Source organism: Bombus affinis, chromosome 9 (genome assembly GCF_024516045.1).
Source record: "Bombus affinis isolate iyBomAffi1 chromosome 9, iyBomAffi1.2, whole genome shotgun sequence".
Lineage (NCBI taxonomy): Eukaryota > Metazoa > Arthropoda > Insecta > Hymenoptera > Apidae > Bombus > Bombus affinis.
The window spans coordinates 625671-646568 of NC_066352.1; the positions used below are offsets into that span (position 1 = coordinate 625671).

The 20898-nt window shown below is 39.8% G+C and overlaps 1 protein-coding gene across 1 annotated transcript in view; it reads left to right on the forward strand.

The window, feature by feature from the left end:
• Positions 1–20898, forward strand: part of LOC126920152 (acetylcholine receptor subunit alpha-like 1) — a 157143-nt gene that overhangs the window by 86944 nt on the left and 49301 nt on the right. The window contains exon 3 of the mRNA XM_050730138.1: positions 12020–12064. Within this exon, the coding sequence (XP_050586095.1) occupies positions 12020–12064 (45 nt within the window). The remainder of the gene's footprint in view (positions 1–12019; positions 12065–20898) is intronic.

Consider the following 20898-nt stretch of genomic DNA (forward strand, 5'->3'; position numbering starts at 1 on the left):
ACCTCGACAAAGTATGACGGCGACGAGGCGGTAGAGTGATAGACGAGTAGTCTGCCTAGGTTCGTATTTGCGTATGGGAAGCGCGTGTGCACGTCCGAGTCGGAGGAAGTTTCCAACTCCGCCTTAGTCGTAAATGGCTTAGGAGAGTTAAGCGGAGCCAGCGGAAGCATAAGGGAAGATTAGGTGCAGTTCTCTGTAACTGTCCGATTAATATTGTCGTTAGTCACTGAAAGATCGTGTTATATAACGAAAGAATGCGAAGCACGAGAGCAATCTCAGATAGTTTCCGAAAAATGGTACCGTATTTCTTACAATTGAATGTTACACCAGGTTTATAATGTGGTTAGAAGAGTAAAAATTGTATAGTTTCTCTGCTATCTGTCAACACATAGATGGGACACAATTATACAACTCAGAGAAATTTATTCGATACACGAGAACGATAGGCGAGCGTAACGGTACTTAAAATGTATATTCGTTTCTCTTAATTCACACCGATTGGTGGCACTCCGTAACGTGGAACGAGATTGCAAAACTTCCGATAGACCAAACAAAAAGTACAACGAAAGGGAAAAGTAGTTTCGATAGCGCGGAACACCGTTCGATCGTCCAGATCCGGTCTTGTAAATGAGAAATCGTAGGTATTCCCTGTAACAACTGGCAAATTGCTTTTCTCCGTGGCTCGTGGGCGACGCGGCGCTTTGACGCCGCTAAATTTTCAAACACGACGCCGCGACGTCGTTTCAGCGGCTAGTCGATTCGCTGGAATCGATTGGAAGTTCACCGACGGTCGTTACCGCATTATTCCGGGAATCGACTATGACGAGACATCTTTGTGGAATTTGCTGATCCACGAAACGGCCGTCGCAGAATTCAACGAAAAATCCAACGAGAAACTTTTGGCCAAATGTCGCCTGTATTTTCTTCTATCTTTGCCCCGCTTTCTTCTTTCGCTCTGTGTCTACGGACGACAGCATGTGGTATTTTTGATAAGTTGGCGATCATAACGTGGTTCGCAATACCAATCTCCATCGCGGCATCCAGAAAGTAGTTAAAGTTCACTTGCTTTTCCTACCTTGGCTTCTTTGTTCCTTCTGCCGAGGTTTAATTGGATTTGCCGTCTTCCAGGAGCGGGGTTCTTTTCGCTGCGGCGAATGAAATTTTACTTTCATACAAAGAGCCTGCACTTTACGTCGATTGACTGATTCCATTGGTTCATTCTCCAGCGGAAAATTACCGATTTCTTTACCTCTGTATCCATCTCCCGAGTGACCGTTTTAACGATTCCTATATTCATTCTGAGAACCTTTTCTTTTAGCACGACATTTTCTCAGAAGTAGAATGCTAAACTCTTTATTTTCGTAATATCAGATATATCAGATATATATATGTCGGAAATGAAAGGGAAGCGCGGCCTTTCCTTTGAAATTTTGGGAAAATCCTCTAATACTTTAGCCTAGATTTTATCATAGCCGTAATTAAGCAATTGTTGTCATTCAATCTGATTGTAATCGTTCGAGATTTGTGATAGTGAGATTGGGCTCGAAGTGATACAACTGATCGTAGATCGTTGTCTCGATTGACGTTATGTTGATAAACACTTCCAATGTGTTAGAAAGTGTTCATAGAAATTTAATTAGAAGAGCAGAAGTATGTGTTCGGCAGAATGGGCAACATTTTCAGCAATTTTTGTAATAATAAACTTTATGATTACTTCATATTATTTCATTATGTATTCCTAATTTTCCGTTACGGCAAAAACAAACTTAAACTGCGATAATATCCATCGAGACAACGATCTACAGCGAGACCCGTTATAACGAGACGTGATAAAGTGCACGCGTACCGAGCGAAAATTCAAAGTCGATTTTCTCGAAAACAAAGCCTCGAACGAAAAATTTTTATTCTATATTTTCGACTTCTTTTTTCGCGTAGAATCACCCCCTTTCCGCTTGTACTACCAGTTACCAACCACCCTGTATATACAACTCAAAATGTTACCTTGTCGTTAACGTGACGTTAAATTTAGAAAAAGATGGTTTTGGTCGATAACAGCGAGTTTATTATTCCAGATTATCGATCAAAATCGATTGAAGGTAGTGGAAATTCGTTTTTTTTTTCTCCTTATTGATTATTCCTAGCGGCTGAGACGTGGGCAGAGCCGTGAAAGATACTCGAAGAGGTGGAAAAGTCGTGTCACCAAAACTAGCACGTTGCAGAGATCGAGAATCAGAATTTCTCGAAGTAAATCTATTTAACGAGTTCAACTTTCTATTTAAAGAGTCGTTAGCGTGCCAGGGTACAGATATTTCACAGGATTGGAAATAAAAATAATCCGTCATTACCATTTGTCGTTATCTTCTTGAACGTGTTCCGTGGTCGACGAAGGCGAATGCTTGATCCTCGGTTTCCAGTTAAAACTTCCGTCGCAGCTGGTCATCGTGAATCGATCCTTTTTCCCTTCGCCCTTTTATCTGCTCTTTTTCAAGCCGATCTTCCCACACCAACGAGGAAAGTGTCGCCTTCCATCGCGACTAAATCGGACTTGGTACGCGGGCACAGAAACACCCAGAGACAAAAAGGCGAGAGAGGAGAACGGCTTGGTCGCGGAGAATGAGAGATCGTCAAAGCATCGAGTTGATTCGGTGGCCGAATGCAATTAAAACTTTTCTACTAGCGCCAGTTAATTTGTCTTTGTTGCCCCGACCCGGCGGAAGCTCTGCCTTTTGTTACGAAACCCCGTTCGCACGCCATTCCGGCACAGCTTTGCTTCGCCGATGCCTTTTGCAACGTGCAAACAACGCCTTTTTCCTCGCACTCTGGTAATTGTTGGCTTTTCGGTCGCAATCGATCGACCAAAGGAATGCGGGTCCCTTTGATCGGTTGCTTATTTTTGTTTAACACCGAGAGTGCTTGCAAACGTTAGCCATTAGCTAGTTTATCGCTATTCGCTTTACTTAACAAAAGTAATCGTTTTTATTAAAATTGTCACGTATGTATGGAAATAAGAATGTGACGGAACATACATCTCCATTGAAGTTGACGTTCCACCGATCTCGTAAAAAATATAACGACCGAGCCATATTTTTTGACTAGTCGACTGGAATATTTTATGCGTGATAGATAACGATTCGAAACACGTAATGAAGTTTCGGAAAAACGATTTGTCAGAGTTATGGGGAAATTGTAGACGAGCGAATAAATATTGCTTCGATTCTCTATCACAGAGAATGCGTTAAATATATCGGATTTTTATAATCCAAGCTTTCGAATTATTGAGATATGTATAATTTTGTGTGCTGGACTGGGTTAAATGCGTAGTGAAGATACTTGTATGTTGGTATCAGCGTGTGGAGGTATGTGTGTGCGCGGCGTCTGGAAAACAAATGAATGTAAAGTGTTCAGTCGGTTAACAGTCGGGTATGGAAGAAAGTGCCGAGACGTGTGTATCGATGAATATTCTAGAAATCGTCCATAAAATAAATATACGACTGTACTAATATTAATCCCAAGTGTAAATTCAATGTCCCCATAACAATATTTCGGCCATCAAGATCCACAATTCTCAACACGAATAAAATAATAATCCTCGCAAGGATACCTTAATTCCTCCTTCGTTAAATTAATCGTACCTTTTAGAATCGTTCTAGTACTCATAAACGGCAGTGTATAATTAAATCGCGTGAGTTTAGTAGACTACTTCGTCGATGATCAGACACACGGACTCGCATGACGAGAGGTTCTCTTCGATCCGATAAAACGTCGAAGAAACGGCAAAAAAAAAGAAAGGAAAAGGAGAAGTGGAGGAATACGGAGCATAGCAAACAAACGAAAGGAGAAGAAAAGGCAAGAATCGGCATTGAAATAGGTTAGGAATAAACTGCGACGAAATGAAAATTGGACGGAATACCTCTGAGCATTCGGATGCTGTGAATTTAGTAAAAAGCAGGAGGATGGGAAGGACACGATTGCGCGCTGAGTGGAGCCACGCGTTAGGGGGTTAATTGGGGGTGAGCAATTAAGTGTCACGAAGGCCGTTCTCGGATGACATATTTCCGCGATATTTACGCAGAGAAAACCTCTAGCACGCGGGCCGGCTGTTCAGTGTCACCGTGCGATTCACCAAGTGCAATAGAAGTTCCTTGACGCGAGATAAGTTGCCTGACACGTAATACTTTTTCCTGGGACGTTCGTCGAGTGGCAGTTCACGGGATCGGAAACGCCAAGAATTTCCGTTCTCCGCGATCTGAACTTGCATCGAATCACGCACACTCGCGTGTAAATCGTGACACAAGGATTAGTTGCGTCGCCGCAAAATTTCATTTGTAATTTCTTTGGACTATTATAAATTCATATTATTGAATTCTATTGAATTTACATCACTACTGGTATGAAAGGGAATTTCAAGAACTCACTCGATATTTGTTCCTTTATTATTCCTTTCCCGCTTAGAATTTATACTTTTGTGAAATTTAAAGAAATTGAAATATTTGGTATATATATAATTTATTTTGTTAATTTTACAAATGCTCTTTGTGGTCTTAATGTGGACGATAGGCTTGCAGAAGCAATGTATCACAAAACAGAATTCAACGATATTAATTGAAAAAATTGCTGATGTCTCAATAGGAAAGAAGAAATATTCATATTTCTATGGGATTTCGAGATACGATTAAAAGCCATAACATGAAAAAAAGAGATAATCGTCGGATATAAAAACATTTCGATGCTTCTTCTAATAAACTGGATTTATCGATTATCAAGTCGGTCTCAGCACAAAATTTTAAACAATTAACGCTCGTCTTCTGTATTTGTGTTCTGCTGGTCAGTTTTTGCGATTAAATTGCTATCCACGGCGTTGGATGTGCTGTTCGTAAAGTTTACGATGTTCCCGTACTGTTTTATAGATTCTCCCGTAGTCGTGGGATCGTAAAAAGGCTTTGAAAAGTTGAAGAGTAGATTTCATGGAAAGCGTTCCGCTTCGGCAAAGTATTATCGATTATTTAAAAAAAAGTTGAACACAGTTTGCAGAAGTACATGAAGGAATAGTTTGAAAAACGCGTGCACCAGCAGCAAGACTTTCTTCCTTCAGCGAGCCAAATATCAAATATTCTTTATGAATTTAATTTTTTGGAAACCTATTGTAACGAATTATTGGGTTAGCAACTAAATGATTGCGGATTTTGTTATTACCACCTAATGACAAAATCCGCAATCACTTAGTTGCCAACCCAATATATCGTTTCTTGTACGCTTATCAAAGACGCGAAAGTTTCTCAGAAACATGCAATAACTTTTTTCCACGAAAATAGAAGTACGTCGCTATCTCAACGATTTGAAAATCATTGCATCGGACATTGGAAATTAAAGTTATTCTTTAATATCCGAGGGGAAGAGTCTAGAAGCAGGTACAATAGAACGAATATTCGAGCGAGCTGGTTTCTTCAGTGTACGCGAATTTTTCCACGAGTGACGAATAGAGATATTTTTTTCCTTCGGTTGGAATAAATTCACGGCTCGGGGGACGAGTATGGAGACAGCCAGCGAGTCCTGAATATGCGAACGAGATGGCGGGCGTCATGGCGTCGCCGTGGAAAAGGCTGAAAGGAGGGCCGAACAAAAAGCTCCTTCGCGCCAGCTGGCCAGCCTTTTTTATCAGCAGTCTGGGTGCCGTTCTTGCCGGCGAGATGTTCAAAAATCGCTTAGCCCTGGTAGATAGGCGGTCGATAAGGGAAACCACGGACTGATTTACGATGGAACTTCCGTTCTGTCCTCTTGCTACCCAGATTTTCGTTCCTTTGTTGGTGTCATTTTAAGACACGTTTCTTGCCTTCTGCTAAAAGCAGTGGGTTAATTCGAGCTTTAAAGACATTCGCTTCTTCGGCAAGTGTTTCCTTAAGAAACAGAGTTATTCCCTTTGTAACCAGAGCGTATCTCTTCTCATTCTGCCTTAATAAAGATCGAGCGACGGTTTTATAGGCGTGGAGGGAATCAGTCTGACGTATGGCGCACTTTTTGCTCTTACTCATCTTCTCCTAATTTCCAGACAACAGCCAGAGAACGCCCTCCGCGGCCTTGTCCCTCGTGATAGCTTCTTTTTATCCTCCGTGTAATATCACAGGGGAACTCGTTTGTGTCTAACTAATAGAATTTTTCTCCACGGTCGTTCAGAAAATATTTGCCCCATTACGCAGATACTTTAGGCAGGCTGGTTCTGTTTTCCGTTTCCCCATTTCTTTTTTTTGTCTGATTCTACCAGAAACTTCTCATTTTCCGCGTTTCTTATTTCGTCTATGAAACAACAGCTGAAGGACTGGTTAGAAAGAGGATAGAAAGGAAAGCGAAGGCAAAGAGAGAATATTGAAAATCATAAAGTTGCCGGGTATTTCTTGTTTGCTTGTGAAAGAAATTTCAGTTTTCGCGTAGGAAAGAGCTCTCGGAACGATCTATTGGGCGTGTTTCGTGTGCCATTTTAAGCAGGAAAGTGGTGTCGATGAAATTCCTCGGGACAAATTGCCACAAGAGCTGGTAGGTTTCCACGTCGGCTGAACATCAAGGATGCCTCTGCTCTCTCCTCCTTTTATCTAGACGATGCGTTCCTCGTCCGCGATTCGTATCACGATTCCGTTTTCAAGACACAACGACGTGCCCTGGTGACGTTACAAGGAATTCTCATAGCGCTCTTCCGCCGGTGATCCTTGCGAAAGCGACGAACTTACGCTCGCTGTTCCACGCGATAAGGCTCGATTTGTCAAAGGGACGAGATCCCCCTTCGAATGTAAATAAATCCATGTCCAATTTTGTGCTCACGCTTTCGTATCTCGTCGCTTCGAAGCCATTGTCGCCGTCGAATTGTCACGGGTCTCACTTTATTACACGGATCAAGAGACGTCTTTGCAATAATATTCAAAATACAGTGAACCCTTGTACAACATACGATATGTTCTACGTTATAGAAAACGATACTATACGAACATATGGGTTATATCAGATAAGTTTTTATACCTTTCCTAACTGTTAGTTTTCCCATGCATACGTAAAAATCTGCGTAGGCTTCCTCGAACTTCGTAGAGTTGACTTATTTAGCGAATATCATACATCCGATCTGGTGGCTAAATATTAGGTTGTCCGAAAAGTGTCCTTTCCTTTACAGACCCGCCTTTTAGAACAACGCATCTTTATACAAACATGAAACCTAATCTGTCGAACGTTGTAATCTTTATCTTGATAGAACAAAATGGATCATACGTAATTCGATAAAATAATATAAAGCGGAAAATGTTGTGCATCCACTATTTCCTTATAAAACGAAAGGAACTTTTCGGACGATCTAATATACTAGAGCAAACAAGAATTGGGAGAGCGAGAATTTATACGGGTGAGTAATAAAGAACCGAACAAACGCTTATATCAAAGTATCGATAGTCAGTGAGAAACGATTGGGAGAGTGCTAGATTAAAATACTGTTTCTATTTTATTAAAATCGTGCGATATTGAAGTTCTGTTGTTTCTTATTCGACAGTTATTTTACCATATTAGCCAAGACTAATCCGTAATTGCTAAAATTAACACGTATACTTTTGAAAAATATAGAAAGACAGTTCCAAATTGACATCGTATCATCCTGGACCAGGATCTAGTCCCTTACACACATATGTTCCATAAAGCATGAGGTATAACTTTCATTTTAACCCTCGAAACATATGAACTTTAGCTTTTGTTCGATGCAAGCGTTCTTTTATATCTCCTGCACAGAGTATAAAACCCAATCGTATTTCACGATCGACGTACGCTTTCATTCGCTAATAACGGCAGGAAAAAGCTGGCAGTCGGAAAAGGCACCACGCCCTTTCTGCATATTTCCTCTCGGTGACCAAGTCCGCCGGTTTACTTCGTACCGAGGAATGCATTATGCACATCCCGGTGCATAATTTCTGTGCTCGGGTGAGAAGAAAGTCGAGCATCCGTCGCTTGGAAATTTTCCACGGCCTCCTGGGCTCGAGCGCTTGCAGAGAAAGTAAGGACCCCGGCAAGATGATTCCGCCTGTTGTCGTTTTCCTCTTGCGTCTCTGCCTCCAAAATTTCTCCGAGGTGTCGTTAAACGGCTGGAATTGGCCACACGCGTGCTCCTGAAATCGACCCGAACGTACCGCGTAAACTGGCAAATAGATAGCGGCGATACGACATCGAAACGAGAGAAAGAGGGGTCGCGTGAGTGGGTGGGTCGAGTCGTGGAACGGTAGATAAGGGACTGAAAAGCGAGAAAACGCGGTTAAGAGAGGCTCGACGACGACTTAGACGGGGAAAGTGAAACTTGAAATTACACGCGACAGAGGGAGGAAGAAGAAGGTGGGGGAAAAGAAGATAGGGTGTAACGGGCGGAAAATGGATCGCAACCGGGGGTGGCCCCGGGAAAACACAGTTTCCTCGTATTCTTCTATTCGTACGTCTCCGGAGTAAGCTCGATGCAGACCCCTCTGTTTTCTTTCGACATCCAATTTCCATAACATTAGACTGGCTACACGTAAACTGACGCGGCTGTTTTCTGCAGCGCTTCGTTTAGGATCGTCAGCCAATGAACGGGGCCAGGCAATGCGTTTACACGTCAGACCTTTTAGATAACCTGGGCGTATCGAGGCAACCTAGGCTCGACTCTTTACGCCGTCACGTATCGTTTCAGAAGTAGCACGATTCTTTTAGAGGATAACGGTGCGACAATAAGGAACGATCGTTTTTTCCTTTTTTCCAGTTTTCCATTCGACATCCAGCGAAATCGTTTAAATTACTTGAAACGCAAGGTGATTTCTACTTTTTAAGAAAAAAGATACCTTCAAACGCTGTTGTACATTAATAGATCTTGTCCGAATATCAATGGATATTGGTTTGAGTTTGAGAAAAATAGCTTTCTCGTTGAATTATCGAAATTGGTTGAGATATCGTGACTATATGTTTCACTACATCATAAAATATCTATAGCATAATCTTATATATCCGAACAAGTTAGGGGACGAAAATTCGGATGGTCGAGAAATTCTGATTATAGAGCTCCATTAGTTACTCTCTCCAGTTCTTCTTCTTTTTATCTGATTCGGATAATAGGAGCTGATGTTTGGAAAACTGAAGCTGAACAGTTCAACTGTTCCTTTTTTATTGTTGAAGTAATTATTTCAAGAAAAACTCTACACCTTTTCTTTTGTATGTCCGTGATCTGAAGATCGCTCTTACGAAGAGAATAGAATTTAACGAAAAAGTTGAAAATAAGGAGAGGTCCATAGTACTGTGCCCTTGAATATAAATTTTATTTTGGGTTACAATGTCTAGAAACAAAAGAGCTATAAGTAGGTTTCTATTGCTGTTTCTTGTACCCTTCAGCTAGGGCTACACATTAAGCTTCACTTTTTTGCTAATGTCCTCTGCTATAAATGTAGGAACGTGCTCTCTATTATGCTTCTTATTTTACTCTAACACTGTAAGAGTGAGGATGTGGATCTGCATGCACTATACTTATACCTATACTTACTTCAATATATTTTCTATTACAAATTCATCAACTTGTTGCTCTATCAGTCAACCTCAACACTTATCACGTGTAATTTACTCAAATTAGAAACAAACGTTTGAACACATTCTCTATAAAAATACACATAAGTTCTACTATAATTAATGCTGGACACCTGAGTTTTGTTTCATTCGAATACTCGCAAAGTAGTTGGAGATTATTACTTGACCTATCGTCTGATCGCGCCGCGACAGTGCTTGGCAAGTGAAACGAACAGCAAAATAAGGTGATTCTTTGTCAGACGTACTTTATCTTGCAAACGTACAGAGATCTGCGTGAATTTTATCTTATGCCTGCCTGTCTCTTGGTTTTTATGCTTCTCAGGTTTCTAAAAAAACACTTCTAGCGTCTTTAAACAAATTGTTATCCATATTTCACCGCATAACAAAAGCTGAGGCGGCAGCTAAGCAAACTAGCGCGTCCACGACACGTTGGAAATACTTAAGTCTCATATTTCTACGTTAATAACGCAAATTTTCTTAACGTTTTAAATAGCACGCGAGATAAACCGTGCCCGCGGCAACACGGCGAATTCATTTACGTTGCATAATTGCAGCACACAGACAGTGGCCGTATCTCGGCCCCGTTCGGAATAACAATTTCCGCTGTAATTTGAAGCAGGACGCTCGCGTATAAAAACGATTTATACGATCGCGATCGCATCTGACGGCTGTGTTCAAACCGGTTTTCCCATCGTGGAAATTCCAAATATTCCCTATATCCGGATCGCCAATTCCAAAACGGAACGAAACGAGAAAGAGTTGACTTTTCATCAATTTGTCGGGGAATTTACATAGAAAAAATGTCGAATAATTGTCCAATGAGCAAAATTTTTATACCTCACGATTGGTGTTGCGCACAAAAGCATCCGAATTACCGCGTGTAATTGCGCCAGGCGTCCGCAGCACCAATCTCTTCTAATCCACGTGACAGTGTCCCCATTGGAACCATAATTCTCGCCCCTTTGTGAAAACGGTCGTAGGTTTTGTTACGCGACGGCTTATCTTCGTTTCCTCTCTTATTTTTCTTCCTATACTGCAGTTTTCCGGGAAAACAGGGGTAGAGAGGAGGCAGAAGCGCGGCCGGATCACGCTGGCAAATCCTCGCTGGCGGTGTCTTCGCTAAAACCTCGCGCTCCGCTCGAAGGAAAACGGAACGTTTGTCGAAAACAGGAATCTAATTGCCGGATCAAGGGATTTGCTCGGCGCATTCTTAACGACGCCCGCCTTTCCAAGAGAGAAAGATCGAGCGTCGATCACCAAGGATCGTTGAGCCCTTTGATCCTGCTGTTCGACTGAAATTGCTTTCCTGCTACGTATTTTTGACGTGAGACGGAGAATAAGTAATTGGCGATGGTACGTGTTCAGTGATCAATAAAAATAAATAAAATTGAAATAGTAGATGTAACAGTAGCGATACAGGGTATTCCTTAACTCTGCTGTTCCAATGAAATTATCTTTCTACTACAAACTTTTGATACATTAGGTTGTTCAAAAAGTGTCTTTCTTTCATAAACGTGTTTTTTACAACAGTGCATCTTCATACAAACGTGAAACCAAGTTTGTGAAATGCCGCGGTGTTTATCTCAACAGAACAAAATGGATCGTACGTAATTCGACAAAATAATATAAAACAAAATCGTCGTGCGTCTATTATTTCCTCAGAAAACGAAAGAAACTTTTCGGACAACCAATACAACCGGAAATAACTAGTTGGCAACACACATGTGTTTAACGACGAATAGATAAAATAAAAACAATAAAAGTAATAGTGTTTAATATAATAAATAGTATTGTCACAATATTTGAGACGGTTCTGATAATTTAACAAACAGGTATTTAAACAAAAATTCGCTGGTATTAGCTAAAGCCATCTGGATTTTTTAAACCGTGTCATGTATTTTCCTCGTAATACTTTTAAACTACCTGAACATTATATTTCCGAAAAAAATGTACGATACTATTTAAAAAACACCTGTGCACTCACTCAACTTCTGCGTATTATTTCATTCTTTAATTAATTAATAGGTTCAAGATCAAACAGTTTGATCTCAGAATAGCGTTAATCGACTCAGGAAACTTCTTTGCGAATGCTTTGGGAATCTCGTTATCGCGATGGGCCAGTATCTATTCCGCCTTGCAAGATAAATCAGCACCTAATTATTTTTAAGCTTATTCCAAATTGCAGTTGACGTTGTCGATCATAGTAAGAAAGATTTACGAAAAATTTCGAAGCTCTGAGCGGCGAGAAATTGAACCTGCGTATACACCGGAGGTAAGATGATTTGTTGGGTTGCTCGATGGCCAGGAGGCTCGTTTCTCCTCTCTTCGTTGCTCGCCTATCGTTCCAATATCTGCAAAACCCAATAAATCCGTCCTCCGGTAACTAGAAACCCTCAAGACCGTAGAACGCTTCTGGACATCCGATCCTCAAGTGTCTTCTTTCTGCTTTCTTTTTCAGAACCTGAAGAACCAGATCATGACGACGAACGTTTGGGTGGAACAAGTGAGTACCACTTTCTACCAATATACATCTAATTTTAATTTCGCAATTTTAAGTATCATTCTCGAATGATTCTCTTTTCATTCCCTCGAACATTATGTCCTGGTAATATACTGCCTACATGCTAATTAACCGCGGTTCGTGCAGCCGTGTATTAATTGAAACTCGCCGAGTTAATATACGCTTTTAAAAAGCCGGCTCGTTAAATTAACCGCGCCGAGGGCGCGCAACAGTGGCCAAAAGAACAAACTATGGGAAGCAAAAAAGAAAAAAAAAAAGAAAGGAGAGGAACTAAATTTTGTTTGACGGTTGAACGCGTAGGTTTCAGGAAACTCGTGGCTGGTTTCGTTCGCGCCGCTGGAATTAAATATATGGCCGCGTTTCCATTTCCGTGGCGTTGTCCCCGAGCGAAAACGCCGCGACTCGACTTAACGAACCGTACCGTCGCCGATTCGCGAAACGATTCCCAGGAGCCGGCGGAATAGGTCGTAGGACCTTATGCCAATGAAATCCGTGCAAGTCGGTCGTTCACGGTGGAAAACGATCGCCAGAAAGATGAGAACGAAACGTGATTTTCCTCTGCCGTTACTATAGCCGGACGAGAGAACGGGGAAACAGGGAGAAATTCGGAATCGCTGCGAAAGAGGAGGACGCGCGTCACTTTGACCATCAGCTGCTATATCTCTCCTTTCTGCTAGGTTTGGAATTTCAAAGCAGACGAATTTCATTTCGTGCTTGTTGACTACATTCGAAATCGGAATCGCGAAACGGTAGTCGATCCTTATTGACATACCACTTCTTGCCAGTCTTCTCTCCCTCTTAGGCCTCTTCCCATTCCATGCGTTTCAATGTCTGCAGACACTTTTATCTATGCCATTTCTCCGCTTTCTTCTTCTGTTTTCCCTTCGCGTTTCGTTTCACGAATTCAGCGACGATAACCGAGAGAATTCGCTTGTCTAGCGAATAGCACCATTATTCTATGCTGGTAGCAGTGTTACACTTCCGTCGCCTTTATGCAATTTTTATTTCAATCTCAAATACGATGTTAAAAAATTCAATCGCACGATTTGTGACACGGTTTCAACATGTGCTGTTTCCGGAGCTTGCTCACTATTACACTGCTGCAGTTTTTAGACAATTAGTCGTTTCGATACGATAATTAGTCGTATTCGTACAAAATGAGCATTCCAAGTACGCGGCAACAAACTGCGACGTTATTTGTAAAATTGATTAAAACGATATATATATATATATGTCGGAGATGTAGGGACATCGGGCCTTTCTTTTGGAAGATTCCCCGATACTTGGGCTCGAGGTGACATAACTGGTCGCCGAACGTAGCCACGGTCACAGGATGAACGAAATGTCTTACAGAGGAGGTATTCCATTGTACAAAGAGTTTACCCGTTGATCGTGGATTCGTTATTAAGCCCAGGAACATTGTCAATAGCTTTTGTTATACTTATTAATTATTTCACGCCTAAAATTTCTAACGAAACCCGACATATAAATAAAGAAGATATTCGACTTGTCATATATGAGTGGTGATATCGAACATACAAATTATCTACAGTCCAATGTTCTGGATAAGGTCTAACGATTTGTCAAGTTTACTTACTCTGTTTTTCTTTAAATGTCAGAGTATCTATGAAAGCAGGTGTACATTCGAATTTTTACATATCCGACTGACCATTCAGAACCACCCACGAACACTGTCACACAAAACAAGAAGTCGACGTTGAAGTTGAATCGAGAATTGTAATTGGGATCCCTTTTTATTCTTAGACAACACAACAGAGAGTTGAGCGACGAATCGCGACCCGTAGTGTTTCGGGAGTGAAAGAGGGTGCAAGAAATTAGGTGCAAGTCTGGAGGAATTTTTTTCAAAGCGTCTGCTGGAATCGGCAAGCAACTGGCTGGCAGCCTGTTGGTTTTTCGCCGGTATTCTTTCCTTTTGGCCCGGCCACTAGTCGTTTGTCCGCGTCAATAGATCTCGCGCCTCTTTTTCTTGCATCTGGCCGGTGGAAAGACAGGGAAGGGACACGTACGTAACACACCGACAGGGAAAATTGTGCCGTCGGCCAAGATCATCTGCCAAGCGAAGTGGCTGTTCTTTATCAGTCGCGAGAAATTGTTTGCCATTGTTGGAGATGGCAAGGCAAGTCGAACCTCCCCGTTGCTTATTTTGAAAGTTCACCGATGCCGGAGTAAACAATCGTGTGTACGCTGCTGGGGTGGCGCGCTGCAACGGTTTAGTCCCCTCATTGTTGCCTCGATCGTTGATGATGGACAACTTAAACCTCTGTTTCTTTGTCTACACGAAATATCTTCAACTATGAGTTTGTTCATTAATTCTGAATGTAAGTATTCAGCATCAAGATAATACATTAGCGTATAGTAAATAGTTCAATGATTCGTTTAATTAGTTTTAAATGAAATATACACCCGAAACTAAATGAGGAGGGGAAGCATTGACAGAGAAATGAAACTGGATAAAGGTAAATGGCAATTTTAGAATATTAGAAACTGCTATTCTCGAAAGATTGTTACTGATGAAGAAATGGACGAGTGTATAATGACTGGGTCGCGGTACGAAACACTGGGTTTCCATTATGCATCATAAATCAGTAATTTTATTTATTGATAAAATATCTATCCTACGTTATACTTGATTTTATCTGTTTTAATTTAATGTATAATTGGAGAAATGGATAGATGGATGAAAGATTGTTAAACATGCTTCTGTTATATTTAGTTCACGAGTAATTGTTATTTATGTCATTGGGAGCAGAGGATGTGAAAGTATTTGATAGTAAAGAAGTAGCGAGTTGAGAGATTGAAATTTATTAATTAGCATCTGCTGGTATTGAGAAGGTTTGTAGCACATCTGATTTTAATATGATTTTCTATCTATATTATATTCTATCCATACAAAGCGCGCGACAGTGTAGATTATTATCGTACAAGTTGCGATTCATACAATGTGACACACATTGACTTAATACTATATATTATTGTTAATTAAAATGTGATATCTAATTTCCTAAAGGGAACAGCATACAGCATATAGAAAATTGTTAAACACTTTTAATCGCCTTGTATTGATTCTCAAATAATTTTATTAATTATGTGTTCAAAACCAGAAAAGATTACAAGTTATGAAAATAAATTGAAATTCATTAAAAGGAAAATAGAATTTTTAAATAACTCTATCCAGTTTATATACGAGCGTAGAGATATCTTTGAAGTATCTTTCAATAGAAATAAATCGAATGTTATTAGTTATTGAAGCGCACGTGAATGTTACATGTATACATATCACGAGAGTTAAGTTCGTACCTGAGCTCAAGTAGCTATATTTCAACATTGAACTCATCAAAAGAAGTAATGTAAAGAAAAGAACTAAACCATGCGATTTATCAATCATAGCACGCATGATTGAACGACGAGATCTCGTTGCCTTTGATTTGATTGCGTTTGCTCCCTCAAATCTACGAACATGGTCCGATCCCGTGACTCTGAGCGAATACGAAGAGTTAAATTCCATGCATAGTCACTTAATAGTCACACTTTACATTGGCAAGGATTTTATATGAAGTAGTTAAACGAAAAGATAAGTATTGTATTTAAAATAAAAAAATAGAATTAAATAGAAATAAAGTACCATTTAAAAAATTTCAAAGCTGTAGTTAATTATTAGATAAAATAAAATAAATCATTTATTTAATTGTTACGAATTGATGTTTTTATTGTTTTAAATTAATAGTGGCATTGTTTCGAATCAATGGTATCATTCTTTTAAATTAAGAGTATTATCGTTTTAAATTAATGGCAGGACCGTTAAAAAGTAATGGAATATTAATGGTTTTAAATTAACAGTGTATTTTTATAAATTAATGAAACAACTGTTATATATTAACATCACAATTGTTATAAATATAAAGTAAAAGTGGAATTGTTTTAGGTTAACGGTATAATTGTTTGAAATTAATAACATATTGTTTTAAATCAACAGTGGAATTTTTTTCAATTAGTGTTAATTACGTTAAAAATGTTAATGGTATAATTGTTTGAAATTAATGACATATTGTTTTAAATCAACATTGGAACTGTTTTCAATTAGTGGTACACGTATTTTATATTAACGGTATATTTTTCTCCAATCTGCACTTGAAATGGTTGATCGAGAGTTAACGACTCTTGACGATATCATGAAAAATATTTTTTTGTTATAACACAATCAAATTTATCAATTTTGTAATTTTTATTATAAATTGACAGCTATTTTTTCATTTTTACAATCTGTCCTAATACTTTATAACAATCTATACATTTTCTTAACTTCATTCTTAGCATAGACCATTGTTCAACAATTAATTATTAAATATATAAATCAAATATATTTTCACACGCGCAATCTACGTTTTACTTTCTAATATAAAATTACGTTGAAGTATTGTTCTACTTCAATTATTCGTTTAATTACCTACGTTATTCTACTTAATAATGTAATTTGATAAAAAACCTCTGTAATTTGTACTTAATGCACGGCAGAATTCGTATAATAGTAAATAGTTCACGTTCAGATAGACGAATTCATTTACCAGAAGCTTGTTTAATCGGGCACCAACTCAAGTCTTGTTCGAACAAATGGAGCGCATTTAAACGGACTAATTGCAATCATCGCGATATATAAATCGTAGAGAGCACCGATTTTTTCCAAGTCGACATTTCACAACGTGAGACTCGAAGACACATTTAACGACACGTCTATCCTTAGTCAATGGGATATGCATCTCGAACCTTATACGTTTCATTTGCCGGAACGACTGTTTGTTAGAACGTGCATTCATTGTAACTATAACTTAAGATTGTTCAGTAATTAAATAACGATCGTGAAGTATACAGTATAACGTGAACAGAATTGTGAATAGCTATAGCATCGCAGCGTTAATCGGGCTAGTATCGATTTTTAATAACTTTCCTGAAGTGAATCACTTTTCCTGGCGGAGTTCAGACGAAACGCAGGCAAAGGCAATTCCAATGAAGTGCAAGAATTAATTGAAATTCGTTGGATGGTCAAAGGCATGCTGAAACGAAAAGTGGAAAGTTTTGTTCCATTGAATACGCCTTTCTCCGTGAGCATATCGCGGTTCTTATGAAAATCGGCTTCCGATACACTTTGCCAGCCTCGTGCTCAATTTTATCAAGGTCGTTGCATCTCGATTCTCAGGCCCGTTTGTTCCGGCAATGTTTGGCGGTCAAAGGGGATGCTGCATCGTGAAAATTGCCCCGATGATATTTACATAGGGATACAATTTCGGCAAGTTTTCCGTTTCTTGGCCCTTTGTGACTCTGTATTTGCAGTTCGTTTATGTTTCTACGATGGAAAGCGCGGATAGAAGATTCAGTTTCTGATTACTCGCGATACCTTGAAACGAACGATTCGAGAAAAAACAGCAGAAAGAAGAATTTTTAATTCGACGGAAAACTTCCTCCGCGTTCCTCTTTGTTCGTTTTATCGTTGCCCGTGGAACGACTGTGAATTTAATAATAGAATGGGTAGCTCGGCCAACTAAGTGTTCATGCTGCTTGTGTTGCTGACTCGCGTAGCGGTTATTTAATAATTGGAATACAGAAGAAATGGGACTTTGCTAAAATTACGTAGCGAGAATTCGTTTTCTTTCACTTCTCCGTATCGGCGGAGGCTTTTGAAACGGTTACGCCAGAGTTCTGATATTTATTTCTTGTTTGGTTAGCTCCTGAAATGGTCGTTCAACGATAATGTAACATAAAGGGAAAATAACAAATTCGCTGGAGATCGACGACGTATCGTATCCTGATATTCTTCAAATAATCATCGCGATGCTACGTCGTACGAATGTGAAATAATAGAAAAGTATATACAAAAATTGAAAATTAATTGTTGAGAATTGTAAGTCTTAGTCGCCGAAATAAATGTATAGGAACACTCACATTACATGTAAAAATGATATTAAAATAATTTCATATTTATTGAATATGTGATTTACAAGATATTCGTAGATACACATTGCACGTGTCTCAGTATTCTTTTTGTCTCACCATCTTTTCACCATCATGCGTACGGAACAGTTGCACTCTTCTGTTTTACGAGACGCTGCGCACGCACACACTCCTACATACACTCATACTCATATATGTGTGTCACTACTACGCGACTAATCCAATGTAACACACAAAATTACACATATCTTAATATTAACATTGGTTCAAAGACAATTTTTCAAAGGAGGCAGCTGGATTACGTGTCATCGTCGTTTCATCCAACAATTCTTATCTCTAATTCTCCTTAATTTCGTTTCTGTAATCCGAAAGGAACGCTTCGATATGACGTTTAACCCGGCGGTTGGTTAAACACGAATAACCATCGACTCTTGCAACTCCTGAAGAAGCAGACAGCCGAATATCTGTAAAATTGGCCGCGTTTATTCTAGCATCTCGGCATTGTTGGTAGTAGCTGGTGTATCTAGCACTTGCAAGTGCTTTCACGACCGATTGTAGGGATGAGCACCAACAGTAAGACCACAAACAGTCTTGTTCCACTCGCTCGATTAAAATCCTACCCTTCTCTCTGTCTCCTCGAACCAGCGTGGTTTCTTATCGCGGAGAAAAGTTCCGCTGTTCATAACACGTAGTATTTTCGTCTACGGAAACTTTCGAAGAATAACGAATGAGCGAAGAATCCGAATCGTTCGATGCTTAACACAGTAAGAATCGAACTTAATTGCAGATATCGTTACCGCATAAATTCCATTACTTTTCTATTCGCGTAACCGAGCCCCCATTCGAACTAAAAACACTGCAAGAACTGCGATCCGGGTCGCATAATTTCGACGGTGAAAGGATATTTAAAGGCAATTTCGAATAATCTCGTTTCGAGAGTTTATTCCTTCATGAGAATTAATGTCACTTCTACTGGCAATCCTCCAGTTTCTTAACGAAAACAGTGCTGTAGATTTGCCCTGAGCTTGAGATCGCTTAATCCGCCGTTCGCGCGATTATTTCGCATTCTTTTAGACAAATCGATCGAAACGCGCCTGGGGCGAGGAAAATCTTGTTGCGTATAACCGTGATAAAAGCCGATAGAACGTGTTGTGCCAGCGTGAGTCAGTTTCTTCGTGCTGTTGGCATCGTCAGACGGCGGAATAAGCTGGCAATCTTCGTACATCGGTTGCCGCGGCTGTGAATTCCCTCTCTTTTCGCGAATCCATCGAAAATTCAGCAGACTAGGGGAACAGGCTCGTGACGTCGCCGCGGAAATACGAAAATTTCTAGATATCCATGAATTTAAAGGGTTACACGACAGCTCGACGGCCTTGTCGTTCTAAATCGAGCGAAATTTTAGTTTCCCGCCCCACGGAGAGCTACCAGCTTTCTCCTTCGAGGCCGATGACTTTCCGATATAACGCGACAGCATTTGCTGAAAACGATAAGGCCACCGCCAACCAAACAGTTTAACTTAGGTTCTGGTCCGTATCGAATCTCGTTTACGTTCGCAGTTGCTATTTTTAAACAGAGATATTGTAAACAGTAATTAACGCATCCCTTGCCATATCGATTTTTAGGATTTTTTGTTCATCGATCATCTTTCTGTTCATATTGTCGCCCTTTATTGAAACATTTCGACGCATCCGAGAAGGTTTAAGTTTTATTATTTTCTTTAAAATACTCATTACGTATTTCATAATAGCCGTGTATAATTATCATAGATAAGTATATTTGGTTGATAATGTTTCATTAACGTAGCAATTAATGACATGCATTATATACTTTAACATAAGAAAATACACGTATGAATAATCGTTACTTTCCTAATGTTCGATTTTCGGAAGAAGAATTGGTACCTTGGGTCTTGTTTTAATTTCAATCTAAGATCCACGAGTTGGCAATCGCTATAAATAAACTAATTGCCATACACGTTAACAAAATACAATGTAACAGTAAATTGATAAAATAAAATTTAAAATACACAGACGCGTAATTTTATAGAACTATGTATAACGTTTGAAATGCGTCGTAAAAGCATCATTATCTATATTCAATGGTTGGTGTGTAATTTTATAAAATATTTCACGCTTAATTTAGTAATAAAAGTAACCAACCGAACGGAAAGTTCGTAGGCGTATCTACACGCCCAACGTGGAACGTATTAAATCCACCCTTTGAGTGAGACGTCGAGCCATTACTTTCCGTCGAATATAACCGAGCGCTGTTCCTCTATCTTCGCGTTACAAAGTTTATTATAACAGATTCTGGACTCGTAAGAAATTCACCGGCGTACGAAACGCGTACAAAACATTCTGGAAACGGTTGACAGTCTCGATTTCACTGAACGAAGCTAAGGAGGAATAAAATACGACCCCGTGGTAGCCCGAAAGCGATATCCATTTCTAGCATGGAAGACTAACAAGCGGTATTTGTCAAGCAGTTTCAAAAGCGATATCCAAAGTAGTTTGCCTCGCGGCGACGGCGTCAAATTGGCATCGTTTTTTCCCAGTGTCGCCGCGACCGGTCGCGATTTTACGAGCTCGTACGGACCGCCTTGTATCGGCGTGCTTCTCCTCGTGTAATTTATTGCCGCGCCGAGGAGAAAAGGAAATTTTTATGGGCCAGCGAGTCGTACTTTTCAGACGAACGGTCTTACTGGCCAGATTTTTATTAATCTACTTTCTTGTCTCAAAGAAATCGATTGGAATTTAAGAGCCGATGACTCAAAGGGACGATCCGAGCCAACGACTTTTACAATTGCGGCACCTTTACAGATTCGATAAAGTTTTAACAGCTGTCGTAAATAG